Raw genomic sequence first — 13,982 nt, 5'->3', positions numbered from 1 at the left:
ATTGTGAATCAGGATAAAATGCTTCTAACTGAAGAAAAGTGGTTATTTCATTCTTCCATTGTGCATTTTTATCAATAATTTACTGACCTTGAATAAAAATTACTAATCTAATTAAAATTACCCCAATTACATAAGTAAAGAACATCACAATACAGAAATACATAACAACAAATTAATGACAGAAAATTCTAAAACTTAGAGCCTGCTAACATTATGTCTTAATTCCAAAGAGAGTTCCCCGTATGCGAAGCTGTATGTGAAGTGCAGTGATTGTAACAAAGTCAGCCAGGTGGACCTCATAGAATATGAGTTCCCTGATTGGGGCTGTTAATCTGGTGCGATCTGGGAGCCCTGGCTGACAGATATAAACAGGAGTGTCAGCGGTTCCATTCACTCTGAGAACTGGCTCATGAGGGAGCTGGATCAGTGTCAAAAATGTTTCATGTATAAATAAAGGATGATTTGGTGATGGGATACCAGTCTCTATGGAGTTATCTCACCAACAGCAGTACAATAATGTCTATACAATTTTGTTCATGCATTGTTTCCTAATGATAAAGTTAATCATGGTTATTTTTCAATTAATTGTCATTGCTGGCAACATAAGTAAATGTCCAAAGCCTAAAAAAATCCTTTTTTTTATTCTTTTACAGTTCAGATATGTGATAAGGTTGACTTTTTCCAAGACTTAAATTAAATTCTAGAATTTCACCGAACATCTAATTATGCTGTGAAATATTTAATAAATTGTCTTTTGATAGAGTCTGCTGATATAATTGGAATGGGAAGTGAACCAAGTCTTACAGTATTATCGCTCATCGCTTGTAACACAGCCTCCACCGAGCTTGTCTTGCTAGTAGTTGGCATGTGGCGAAAATCCCTTATCCACTCAATTGCTGAGCCTATTGTCTGTGGAGAAACGGGTACAGCTTTCTCCTGCCATACAACCATTTCATCAGCTGCCCTGCAGATTATTAACAACAAAATGACATTGATTATCCACCACGATGTTAAGTCACTGCGGCCATATGCTAGGCATGTACAAGGGATTAAATATATTTCATGTGCCTCAACTATTAACATTATTTTTCTTGGTGATTCCAGTCATTATCTGAACACAATCATGAATATCTCCACAGGACATCTCACTCATCCACAAAGGTCCACAGGTTTGAATGTTCCTTAGCTGCTAACAATGTTTATGTTCAGGTATCTCTATTATACATTAGGTATTTGTAGCACTGACCAATTGTTTCAAACATCCAATGGCTGCCTTTAAAAAAAATCTGAAGCTTTCTGCCTTATTTACCTTCTATGTAGTACTGCTCATCTATTTCTGCCTTCAGTAATTCCTGCTTTCTTTTAAAGTTGTCTTCATTTCGGATCAAGCATTGATAAAAGAGGAGAAGGTTTTACAGAATCACAAGCTTGCTCTGCCAATCAATAAATCTTGACTGATCTACTGGAAAAGGAATTTAAATACTAATGCCCCTTGAAGAGAAGAAATCCCTCTTCCTGGAGACAGTCAGGACTGAAGATGCTGGAAGCTAGAGTCAATAAACGTGGAGCTGAAAAAGCACAGACATCTTGGGTCCTGACGAAGGTTTTCGGCCTAAGATGTTGACTTCCCTGCTCCTCAGATGCTGTCTGACTTGCTGTGTTTTTCCAGCTCCACATTTATCAAATCCCTGTTTCTGCCCGCTTTGAGTAGGTGATCCCCTATTTTGAAACAATGCTTTGTAGTTCTAGATTCCTTCAGAAAGGGAAGCATCCTCTCAGCAGCTATCATATCTGACCCTCTTAGAATCATACATTTCAACAAGATCACCTCTCATTCTTCTGAACTCCGATGAGTATAGGCACTACCTGCTCAAACTTTCCTCATGAGACAAATTGTTAATTGGTCTAGTGAACCGTCTCTGAAACTGTCCCAGTGCAGCCATGTCCCTCAAGTGCACTTTATTCGGTTACAATAGGGATGATGAGCAAAATGCAAACAGCAGCAAAAGTCATAACGTTACCAAATTTTCCTTTACCATGCAGAAAAGCTATGTCCATAAACGTGCACTACATCACAGAGCAATGTATTAGGTTGATTACCAAAAAAGCAAACAGAAACTCTCAATCTGGGCAAAACAAGTAGAAATTTATAAAGAAAACCACAAGCATACTAAGTAACAGACCATGAATGTTAACCACTTAAATGTTTCATTCGGTAGCACATTTGCAATTCAGTGAGAAGTTTGTGGGCTTAAGCCCACTCCAGATCATTTGAGTACAGAGTCAAGGCTGAACTTCAGTGCATCATTGAAGGAGTGGCACACTCTTGTGGGTTTCTTTGAATGAGATATTAAACTGAGCTTCCAACCACTCTTCAGCCGTCTCTTCCGCCAGACATAGATATTCAAAGGAAACAGTCACTTCCCAGTGTCTAGTCACTATCCCTGCCACAAATAAAGTAACTACATGACTCAGCTCCTTTACTCTGTGGGATCTTGCTGCTTTACTGTTTAATAATCGGGTATTTCAAAGGAATGTTTTGCACAGAAAATACTTGTTCCTAACATATGATAAAACATGATATATGTGTAAGCCTTGCTTCTGTCAAATATAAAGAACACAGTCTAATGTTTTGCTTTTCAATTTAATGTAACTGCAGCTTAGTAACCTGGATGCAAATGACTCATTGTTGCACTATAATAAACAAAAATATACAATGGAGAAAACATACCACACATATCAATGACAAATAGACACTAACGAACTTAATGAATACTTAACAAACATGATATTAAAAGTATCCCAAAACAAACACAAACAGTAAAACCATAGTCACACCGTAAACACTTTGAGACAATTATATACAAACTTGAACATCAGATCCCATTTCAGCATAAGTTAATCACAGAGCTATTAAAGTTTGTGCAAATGTTATTTTCAAACCAGAGTTGTTACTTTCTAGTCATCAGCAATTGTTAAAATTATTTTAAGATAAATTGTTCTTTATGTTTTTTTTTATGCCAATCCCCTTAAATCTATGCCTTCTGGTAGTCGATCTTTCCACCACTAGCAGGTTTCTCTAAGATAGACCCAAAATGTCAGCCTTCCTGCTCCTCTGATGCTGCTCGACCTGCTGTGTTCATGCAGCTCAACACCTTGTTACCTCAGATTCTCCAGCATCTGCAGTTCCTACTATCTCTGAAGCAGGTTTCTCTCTACTTGCTTGTTCTAAACTATTGTTAAGTGATTTTAAACACATTCACCAGTTTTGTCTTAGCTATATCTGCTCTCAGGGCAATAAACCCAGCTTCGCCAGTCTAGCCATGCTACTGCAATTTCTCATCCCCGGAAACATCCTGATGTTATCTCTTCTGTCCCCATCCTGAAGCTGGTCTTCCTAAACTCTGAAGCCAGACTTGTACACTGTCTTCACTGTCTTGAAATTAGTGTTGTATATCGCTTTAGCAAAACTTCTGGTTTCTTATATGCCACTGTTTAGAAAGCCTAGAATCTCATAACATTTATTAACTACTTTGTTAACCTACCCTGTCACTTTTAAAAATTACTACACAGGCATGGCCAGGTCTCTCTATTCCAGCATTCCTGCTTAACATTGTACCAACAAGGGTCCCAACCCAAAATGTCAAACTTTCCTGCTCCTCTGACGCTGCTTGGCCTGCGGTGTTCATCCAGCTTCTTGTTAAACCAGTGACATGCCTTGAACATTCTAACACAAATGATACACAGAAGGTGTAATTAACCTGCATTGAAATGGAAGCTGGTGTTAAATTTTGGGCAAATGCTGTTTTTAAACACCAAGGAACATATAATATCAGGTCACATCAGCTCAGTCTTTTACATAAAACTAGGAGCAGGAGTAGGCAATTCAGCCCCTTGTGCCTGCTCTGCTATTTAATACAATTGTGGCTGATTTCATTTTGGCCTCAACTCCACCTTCCTTCCCACTCTTAAATCCACTACTAATTAAAATTCTGTCTATCGCCTCCTTAAATTTACTCAATGTCCCAGCATTGCCAACACCTGGGAGAGTCCTTTAGTGCTTTATCTTTGTTATTGTCTTTTCCTTATCAGACCAGGAAACCCTGATGCTTCAAAATGCAGCACTCCTTGCCACGTGAGCAACTGCTTATTGCATGAAGCACATTTGGAAATAGTTATGTTCTCCAAACTCAAGGTCTATTCTGACAGTGAGTAATTTTTAAACTGTTAACCTAGAGGAGCAGGTGATTAATCTATTCAGTCTCTGAATGTTATTAAAGGAGCTCGCAATTATATGTTTTATATGTTGCTTTTACTAATCTAGAAACTTGTACAAAATAACTTTAACAATGGCTGATAGCATGAATATCCAGCAAAACAATATGAGCAACTGTATATACAAGTTCTGCTTTATAAATGAAAGTTTTTAATCTCTGTTCCATTAACTTCAAGTGCATACACTTTATTCATAAAATAATTATTCTTGAGATAGAATCAAATTTACTACAAATGTGCTAAATTTTGTATCATAAAATGCCAACATTATAATGACAACCTGGTGAAAATTGCACACATCCTAATGGCTTTCAGAAACACATCTCTATGTTACAGCAGAGTCATTTTTCTCAGTGTTAAGGCTAATAATAAATGCTGCATTTTATTTAGATGATTGGCAGAATAGTTTCTTGCTGTTTTTCTGATTAATGAATGTAGGTCATTTGAACAATCTAAATTCAACATTTCACCTCTCGGGTTTCTTTTAGTATAATTCTACATAGATCATTTCCATCTTAATTTGTACTTCAGCGCTTAGAAAGTAGATTAACAGGGTTTAACAGGGACTTGGAGGCTGGAAAATGTATTAGTCACACTTCTATAAGTTAATTACGCTGACTTATTTGGAAGTAAACTGAAGTCAATAGAAAAGTTGAAAACATTTTGTCTTCTTTCACCAGCCCAGCTTACATTGAATTCACAGCAAAAATGACTGCGCTATTTGTACCAAGCTGGTTAATAAGTCTGGACAAAATTCTGCCCTTACCACCTTAACAAAACTTTGGAAGTGTCATCAGATGTCCCAGGTGGGCTCATCCTGGAGACAGGATGCAGCCTACATGAAAATTTTCAGCCCTTGCTACACTCACCCTTTTCTAATAAGCTCATTGTCTTCGCACAGCTAAAACATTACATTACTATCTGTTTGTTAATATAACCGGAGGAACTCAGGAACAGGAGGAGGCCGTCAAATGCCTTCTTGTCTGTTTCACCATTCAATGAAGGAAACCACAAGGAAGCTATAAATCAGGGCTAACCATGTCTACCGCCAGACCTTCAAATGGGGAAACTTTCTTACTTCAACATGACAATGTGATTGACACATGAATTAACAGGGAAACAATACTTCAAGTGAAAAAAGTCAGTTTTGTTTTAAATAATCAAATCAACAAAGATATGTCTTACACAACCACAAGCATTCCCCTTCAACATTAATATGTAACATGTAATTATGTGGTTATCCAGTTAGATTTCATGGCCAGGAGTCCTTTGACGCAACAAATTTCACCTCTGAACTGCACAAGTATAATATTGCCAGCGAGGCGTAGCCCCTACAGGCAGCACTCCTGAGGTTTCACCCTCACTTGATTCCTGTTTCCCTCCAACAGGCATGGTGCACACAACTTGCTGGGTCCAGTATCACAGACTGATAGGGGGCATATGGTTACGAGCACATGACCTATGCACAGGGACTGGAGTTAGGGACAACGCTGGAAAGTCCCCTTTGGAGTATACAGGATACTCAGCTCCACTGGTCACAGATTCTCAGCCTTGAGCATCATCTACACAAAGGAGCAACAACACACAATGTCTGGACATGTGTCAGAATTTATAGACTTGATGCCCACCCTTGCTTCAAAAATGGAGGAACCTATTTCTATAATGATTGCCAAAACGACTCAGGCATTTGCACTGATGAACATCTCCAGTGAAAAAACAGCTCTCTCATACAGAATCAGATATGCTATATTACCAAATACACGATGTCCACCTGAATGGCCTAGACACACTCACTGCCAGCTTACAGAGGGTCAAACAAGGGCACCAGCTTTTAGATGACCACACTGACCCGCAAAAAATGTGACCTCCAGCCCTCTGCTAACAGCGAGGTGCAGGTCGTCCGGAGAGGGAGAATGGGCCAAAGGCTTGTGGCAGTTTTTAGTCTTCCTGAAGCACACCCACATCTCAGTCATTGACATGATGTAACTCCTAATGTAGCTGTCATCAGCACCATTGACAGGGGATCCTGACATCAGACATTAGTCAGGTCCTCTGAGAAGTCCAATGGAACAATTTACCTGCAGGTGCATGCATCTGGAGTGGACTTGGCTGGCACAGGATGTAGGAGTCAAGGCATCTTCTAAGAGATTTTGCATGCAGATGCATGGTAGATGTATAGCAGTCATAGACAAACCACACACAGTTCTAGGTGATTCACACTACAGAATGATCTGATAGAGAAGTTGATGATGTTCTGAACTAATGGAAATCCATGCACTGCATTAGAGGCAGGAGCTCTCTTTATCTGACTGGCATCACTAATGTATATATTGGGCAACCTTGACAAGCACGGCACTAGTGAATTGGAAGATGGGCTTGTTGACTTGCTGAGTGAGAGATCTGGAGATATCCCAAATGATGCTTGAAAGGAGTCATAGATGAAGAAATTCAGGCCACTGGTCATCTTGATAGCACTGGCCACTCGACCCTCTTGGAAGGGAATCTTGTTGCAACAGACTGTAAAAATCAGTAAGAACCTGCTGCTACAGCCATGACTCCTGAGGGAAACACCATTATTCAGTCACATTGAAAAAGCCTATCCTTTTCCCATAGCCCTCTTGGAGCTGCAGTTCAGTGTCCTTCCTCTCTACCATGTGACTACTAAGACAGCAGCAGTTGTCCCTACGTTTAGGGAGAAAGGTCCAGGTTCAAATCCAACCCACACCAGAAAAGTTTCCTAACATGCCTGAACCGACTGATTAAAAAAATCACAAGACTAGTCTATGCAACCTGCTCTAATAATTTAGCCTACGGCTATACTAGTCAAAAAATGCCTGATCTTTTTTAGTATCAGAAGCCAAGCTGACTCAGGCCTAGTTGATCATAGAATGTAGAGCCTCTACGGTGTGGGAGCAGGCCACAGGGTCCTTGGAAAAGCATTCCACCCTAACCCTATAAAACTTCAGATACCACAGGGCAATTTAGCATGGCCAATCCACTTAACCTGCACATTTTTGGACCATGGGAGGAAACCAGGGCACCCAGAGGAAACCCAGACAGATGTGGGGAGAACGTGCAAACTCCACACACAGTCAGTCACCCAAGTGTGGGATGGAACCCAGGTCCCTGGCAATGTAAGGCAGCAGTGCTAACCACTGAGCCACCGTACCACCCCAATACACAGGTCTCTCAGAACACCTGACTTTGGGGTTTGTGGAGTGCTGTGATTCAGCTGGTTTCAAGTCCCAATTGTCCTGAATACAAAATTCATATACATATCTAAGATCATAATATATAAATAGAAAACAAAATACCTAGAAAGTTAAATTAATAGTTAATTGCTACTTAAAATATTTACATATCTGACTTGACACCTTGAACAGGGTTAACGCTCCGAGGAAGGGTCACAGGACCCGAAACTTTAACTCTGATTTTTTTCCTTCACAGATGCTGCTAGACCTGCTGAGCTTGTCCAGCAACTTCTGTTTTTGATCCTGATTTACAGCATCGCAGTTCTTTCGGTGTTTACCTTGAACAGGGCTTCCCACTTGCTTCTGAATGCCCCAATGTTAAATGTAAAGGAAAGCCGGTTGCAAACAATGCTGCCGTTTTCACGGCTTTAACGTCCCCCACTGCAGCTGGCGTGGACCCAAACTTACTAACTGTATTTCCATCCAATATTCCAGCAAATGCCTAACCAGTGATTTGATTATTTGGCCACTTAGTTCTTATAATATGTAAAACATTATGCAGTGGCTGTTGGTCTATTCCTGTTCCTATTTTCTACATCTATATTTCTATGGTAGGGCTGAATCCACGTCGACTTTCAGCAGTCAGAGATAATGGGAACTGCAGATGCTAGACAATCCAAGAAAACAAAGTGTGGAGCTGGATGAACACAGCAGGCTTTTCTGATGAAGGGTCTAGGTCTGAAACGTCAGCTTTTGTGCTCCTAAGATGCTGCTTTGCCTGCTGTGTTCATCCAGCTCCACATTTTGTTATCTCGACTTTCAGTGGTAATGTTTTCCTCATGAGGAATCACAACCTGGTGTATTTGGAAATAAAACTGAGTATGCTATTACACATTACCAGGTCCATGAAACTTAAAGACAATGCTCTCCATTCAAGTCAAGCAAAATCTATAGACAAACGTAAAAAAAAGCCATCAATTCAGAATCTCAAAACTGTCAGTTTGAGTAAATGGCATGCTTTACCTGATAAGATTAATTTTCCCAATCAGTGCCGCCTGTTCTTGGAGAACCATGCAAAAGGCATCTAGGGAAAGCTGAAACAGGCTCTGAGGCATCGGGGCAAATTCCAATATGATGACTATACAACGTTCCTGTATTACACCAAAAAGCTGTCTGCTCCCACTGGTCAGCCATTCCAATCGTCGTTGGAAGAACCGAATTGCCTGAGTGAGAGCGACAGCGAACTGCTGAAGCTGTTCTTTGCTCGCTGTTAGCTGCGAAAGTGAAGACAAACACATAGCAATATATCTCGCAATATTTGAATTTAAGCCATTTAACTCCTCTATGAAAATTTGCACTAAATCAGAGAAATGCAGCATCTGTTAAGATTGTTCAAATTAAAATCGCGTGAGCCTCACATCTTAGGACGGTACGAATGTGTACCAATGGTCCCCAGTTTATATCTAATACTGACATTTTCAGTATTTACTGCATTACATCAGTTTAATCACTTCTTCCAAAAGTACATTTCAAAGAGGTTTATAACAATTTATTTGGAGAAGGCGGGTAGAGGAGAAAGAATAACTCATTTCATTTTTCTGTCAAGACGAAAATTCCAATTTTTAATTCCAACATCTATGCAATACGCCAATCCACAGCGCTGCAGTAGAAATTCCAACCAAGCTGGTAAATATTGTCTTTGGTTCACAGCCCTGGTTTAATGAAAGATGTGCTACAGCATCAGCCAAAAAAATAGGAACACGTTGACACATAGGAATGATGATGCAGCTTTAAAATATTGAAACGCTTACTTTCCATACTCAGTTGCATTAAAACAGGCTCCAAATCTACGCCAAGGTCTCACCTCCAGCTCAGATCCCAATGGCAGTATTCTCAGCCTCAAAGGTAGAAGGTTACGTCTGTTTCTAGCATTGGGCCAGGTCCATGACCTCTACTTTCAAGCAGAGTTAGTTACAACTCTGAAGACAAACTTGTCACCTACTATTACCTGACAGAATCATTTCTCAACTTATGCTTCTGACATGATTTTCTGCCTGATTCAAGGTACTGGATTGTTTTGATCACAGCCTGCAGTAGACAATGAGCATCAGAAATAAATTACCTAATTCCAGCTTTAATTGCCTAACACCAGGGTGCCACTGGCACTCAGTGGTTGACACTGCCGCCCCACAGGATGAGGGACCTGGGTTTGATTCCACATGTGGGTGACTGTCTGTATGGAGTTTGTACATTCTCCCCATGTCTGTGTGGGTTTCCTCCCACAGTCCAAACATATGCAGGTTAGGTGGGTTGGCCTAAATTGCCCATAGTATCCAGGGAATGTACAGGTTAGGTGGATTAGCCAAGGGTAATGCAGGTTACAAGGATAGAGTGGATCTGGGTAGGAGCCTCTTCACAGGGTCAGTGTAGACTCAATGGGCCAAATAGTCTGCTTCCACAGTGTAAGGATTCTACAATTAGAATCAACTAGGAGGTCACAGACATCCTGTCTAAATTTAGGCTATTTATGTTATGCATGGAGCTATGCTTTTTAGACTTACTTTAGGGTTAAATTGTAGAAGTAGGTAAGCAAGCAGTGAACATAAAGACAGCCATTGGTACTGCAGGATTGCAGAAAATCAACACTTAAGGCCAGACTGAAGAGCACCAGAAAGATCCTACTTGGCTGTGGGAAATGCTTGAAAATCAGCTTTGTGTAAAAAGTAGGCTCGAGAGTTCACCATCTAGAGCTGAGTTAATCAACGGCCTTCCTGATTTCAAGTAGACAAACCAAATAGTTCCAATCTCATCTGGTATGTGCCTTGCAGTGAGAGACTAAATCTTCCACATCAAAAGTAGAGGTACTGTTCAAGTCAATGGTCCACATTTCTGCCAGCAGCACTATATTCTTTACGAAGACAACTGCTCCTGGCCAGATTTTAGATGTCCACACAAACTGTAACACCAGCCAGGTTTTCCATACAACCTCTGCCTATACCAGTGGCCTGCCCCAGCAGCAATTTAGTAAGGATGTCAAAACTGTGCCAGATAGAAGAAATGATTTCAACTTGGAATGTAAATCAAAACTATGTCGCTTCACATGGCCAGATCAAGTCTGAAGGGGAACACATTTATGGATGCTACGAGGAATTTTTAGTACAGAATGTCCTATACCTTTAACATGTCACAGGATAGGTAGTAGTTTAAAAGCAAAATAGCGGCAAAGCTAGAAATCTGAAATAAAAACAGCAGATGCTAGAAATACTCAGCAGTTTGGGCAGCATCTATAAAGGAAAAATCAGAGGCTCAAGTTTGTTACTATGACGAAGGGATCCTGAAGACAGGCACAACAGTAGAATTGGGATGTGGAGGCTAGGGGCTGTGCGCAGGTGGCCTCCACTCAGCAGTCCATGGGATTCAGCAGGCAAATAATTGGTTCCCACAAGGCAACCATCCCTATGCAGAATGGCAGCCCACCCGCAGGGGCTGCCAGTCAATCTGAGGACTAGCAGCACCACTCAGAACAGTGGCCCTAAGGGGACTGCAACTTAGAAAAGAAGATAGTGTGGATGGAGTGCTATGCTCCCAACCTGGTAAGTGCGATCCAGGCTGCTAGGACCAGTCAGACAGATGTTGGGATTAGAAATCGGGGCGTGTTGATGGGCGTTCATGTCAGCAGGCTAGCCATCGCAGCAGTGCAGTCATTGCCACCAATGATCCCTCCATGGCCTCAGAGTGCCCAAGTACTACAGCCTGAGCCCACTGAGAAGCTGCCTGAGTTTGCCTGGCAGATTCCCCACAGGGTGGAGGGAGCAACCACTGATGGTAAAACGGCAGTGACAATAGAAAGAGACTGGTAATTGATCATTTAATTGGTTCAATTGACCTCTGGGCAGGAGATCTGTTTACCAACAACCCAGCAGTTAGCAGGATGGCATGGTAGTGGGAAGGCAAAAGACATACTATCCTGTCCTACATACCTTCACCACTACACAGCGTCCCCCCCCCTTCCCATTACTAGATCTCCAATAAAATTTCGCCAAGAGTTAATACTTCTGGTCAATTATTTTTGAAACCCAAAATGTTGGAGACATAGCACAGCGCCATTCATAAATGGGGTTTCCATTTGTCTTAAAAGCTGTTACATATGTAACTTCTTCCAATTCCATCTGAGATATTATTTCCGGAATTATGAGGGGCACAGATAAGGTGAATAGCAAAGATCTTTTCCCTAGGGTAAGGGATTCAAAACTTAAGGGCATATTTTAAGGCGAAAGGAAAAAAATTTAAAAGGGACCCCAGGGGCATCTTTTTCACACAGAGAGTGGTTTGTATGTACAATGAACAGCCAGAGGAAGTGGTAGATGTAGGTGCAATTACAACATTCAAAAGACATTTAGACAGGCATATGAATAGGCCCAAAGGGATATGGGCCAAATGCAGGCAAATGATTCTAGTTTAGTTTGGGAAACTTGGTTGGCATAAACAATTTGGATTGAAGGGTCTGTTTCCATGTTGTATGGATCTATGACTGTTTGACTCTAGATATGGTTCTCTCCCCATAGATGCTAACTGACCTGCTGCGTATTTATAGTACATGATTATTACTTTTAATAGATAACAATACATGCATATAAAGGACAAAACAACAGATAATTAAAGAAAATGGCTTGGCTTCCTGCATTTTCTTTTGGGTATTCACACACATTGTAAATCCTGCCATCCTTTCCCACATGTTGCTGGAACAAGCCTTCCCCATAACATGATGACACTGGCTTTCGCAATCCATAATCAAATTCTGCAAAACAAAATCAGCATGGATTACTGAGATAAAATAATTTGAACGCTGTTAGAAATATTAGTAAAAGAGGCAGTATCGCTTCTCCAGCATCAAAATAAATATCACGTACATAAATACTTCAGAGATTTTACCAGGGTCAAAGGTTGACGGATTTCTTTAAAACTGCAGCAAATTGAGGAGGACACCGTAATAATTTTTTTTTGATGTATAACCAAATTTTTCTCAAGCTAAGACATTTCAAAGTTACCACATTGAACAAATACACACAGAACATTAAATAATATTTTACAGTAATTATATGTCCATCTTTATGAAGAATACACATTTTTTAAAGTAGATGTGATGCCATGGCATCACAGATATTTATTTCTGCAAGCTCAGGTAGCTTAGAACTGAAAGATATTAAGATTGAAATGTACTGTGGTTCATACAAGGAAATTATGTTCATATCTAACTGCCTTATCTACGATGTATTTTTAGTAATTTTATTTGTTTAGTGATTAAGCACCAATTTGTTATTATAGTATGTTAATGTTACAGCAATATGAACATAGATGATGCATTTCGTAGTGAAGGAGCAACACTGACTGGTAACTTTGGAAAAACTCCTCTATTAGTCTATTCCGACACAACCTGGAAGTTGGCAACAGCAAAGTCATCAAGCAGCGTGAACAGCCAATCAGAATGAAAAATTCTCATAGGCAACAAAGCAAGAAGTTGAAAAGAACAAATTATAATTCGCATGTGAAGCATTATAGAGAAAAAGAAACAAAGATCACTACAGAAATAATGTGAACTGCAGATGCTGCAGAGTCCAAGATAACAAAATGTGAGGCTGGATGAACACAGCAGGCCCAGCAGCATCTCAGGAGCACAAAAGCTGACGTTTCGGGCCTAGACCCTTCATCAGAGAGAGGGATGGGGAGAGGGAACTGGAATAAATAGGGAGAGAGGGGGAGGCGGACCGAAGATGGATAGAGGAGAAGATAGGTGGAGAGGAGAGTATGGGTGGAGAGGTGTGGAGGGGATAGGTCAGTCCAGGGAGGACGGACAGTTCAAGGAGGCGGGATGAGGTTGGTACGTGGGAAATGGAGGCGCGGCTTGAGGTGGGAGGAGGGGATAGGTGAGTGGAAGAACAGGTTGGGGAGGCAGGGACAAGCTGGGCTAGTTTTGGGATGCAGTGGGGGAAGGGGAGATTTTGAAGCTGGTGAAGCCCAAATTGATATCCTTGGGCTGCAGGGTTCCCAAGCACAATATGACTTGCTGTTCCTGCAACCTTCGGGTGGCATCATTTTGGCACTGCAGGAGGCCCATGATGGACATGTCGTTTAAGGAATGGGAGGGGGAGTTAAAATGATTCGCGACTGGGAAGTGCAGTTGTTTATTGCGAAGCGAGCGGAGGTGTTCTGAAAAGCGATCCCCAATTCTCCTCTTGGTTTCCCCAATGTAGAGGAAGCCACACAGGTGGACTTCACAAGCTTCAAAATCTCCCCTTCCCCCACTGCATCCCAAAACCATCCCAGCTTGTCCCCTCCCCTCACTGCATCCCAAAACCAGCCCAGCTTGTCCCCACCTCCCTAACATGTTCTTCCTCTCACCTATCCCCTCCTCCCACCTCAAGCCGCACCTCCATTTCCCACCTACCACCTCATCCCGCCTCCTTGACCTGTCCGTCCTCCCTGGACTGACCTATCCCCTCCTTACCTCCCCACCCA

General features: G+C 41.3%; 1 protein-coding gene across 1 annotated transcript in view; it reads right to left on the bottom strand.

The window, feature by feature from the left end:
- Positions 1-13,982, bottom strand: part of LOC125453100 (von Willebrand factor A domain-containing protein 3B-like) — a 133,414-nt gene that overhangs the window by 112,302 nt on the left and 7,130 nt on the right. Inside the window, exons 3-5 of the mRNA XM_048532201.2 lie at positions 12,173-12,264; positions 8,490-8,740; positions 805-964 (exon numbers count right to left, since the gene is read on the bottom strand). Coding sequence (XP_048388158.1) covers positions 805-964; positions 8,490-8,740; positions 12,173-12,264 — 503 coding nt within the window. The remainder of the gene's footprint in view (positions 1-804; positions 965-8,489; positions 8,741-12,172; positions 12,265-13,982) is intronic.

The sequence above is a fragment of the Stegostoma tigrinum genome, chromosome 6, assembly GCF_030684315.1.
Source record: "Stegostoma tigrinum isolate sSteTig4 chromosome 6, sSteTig4.hap1, whole genome shotgun sequence".
NCBI classification, from domain to species: Eukaryota; Metazoa; Chordata; class Chondrichthyes; order Orectolobiformes; family Stegostomatidae; genus Stegostoma; species Stegostoma tigrinum.
This window is presented reverse-complemented; position numbering and strand designations above follow the sequence as displayed.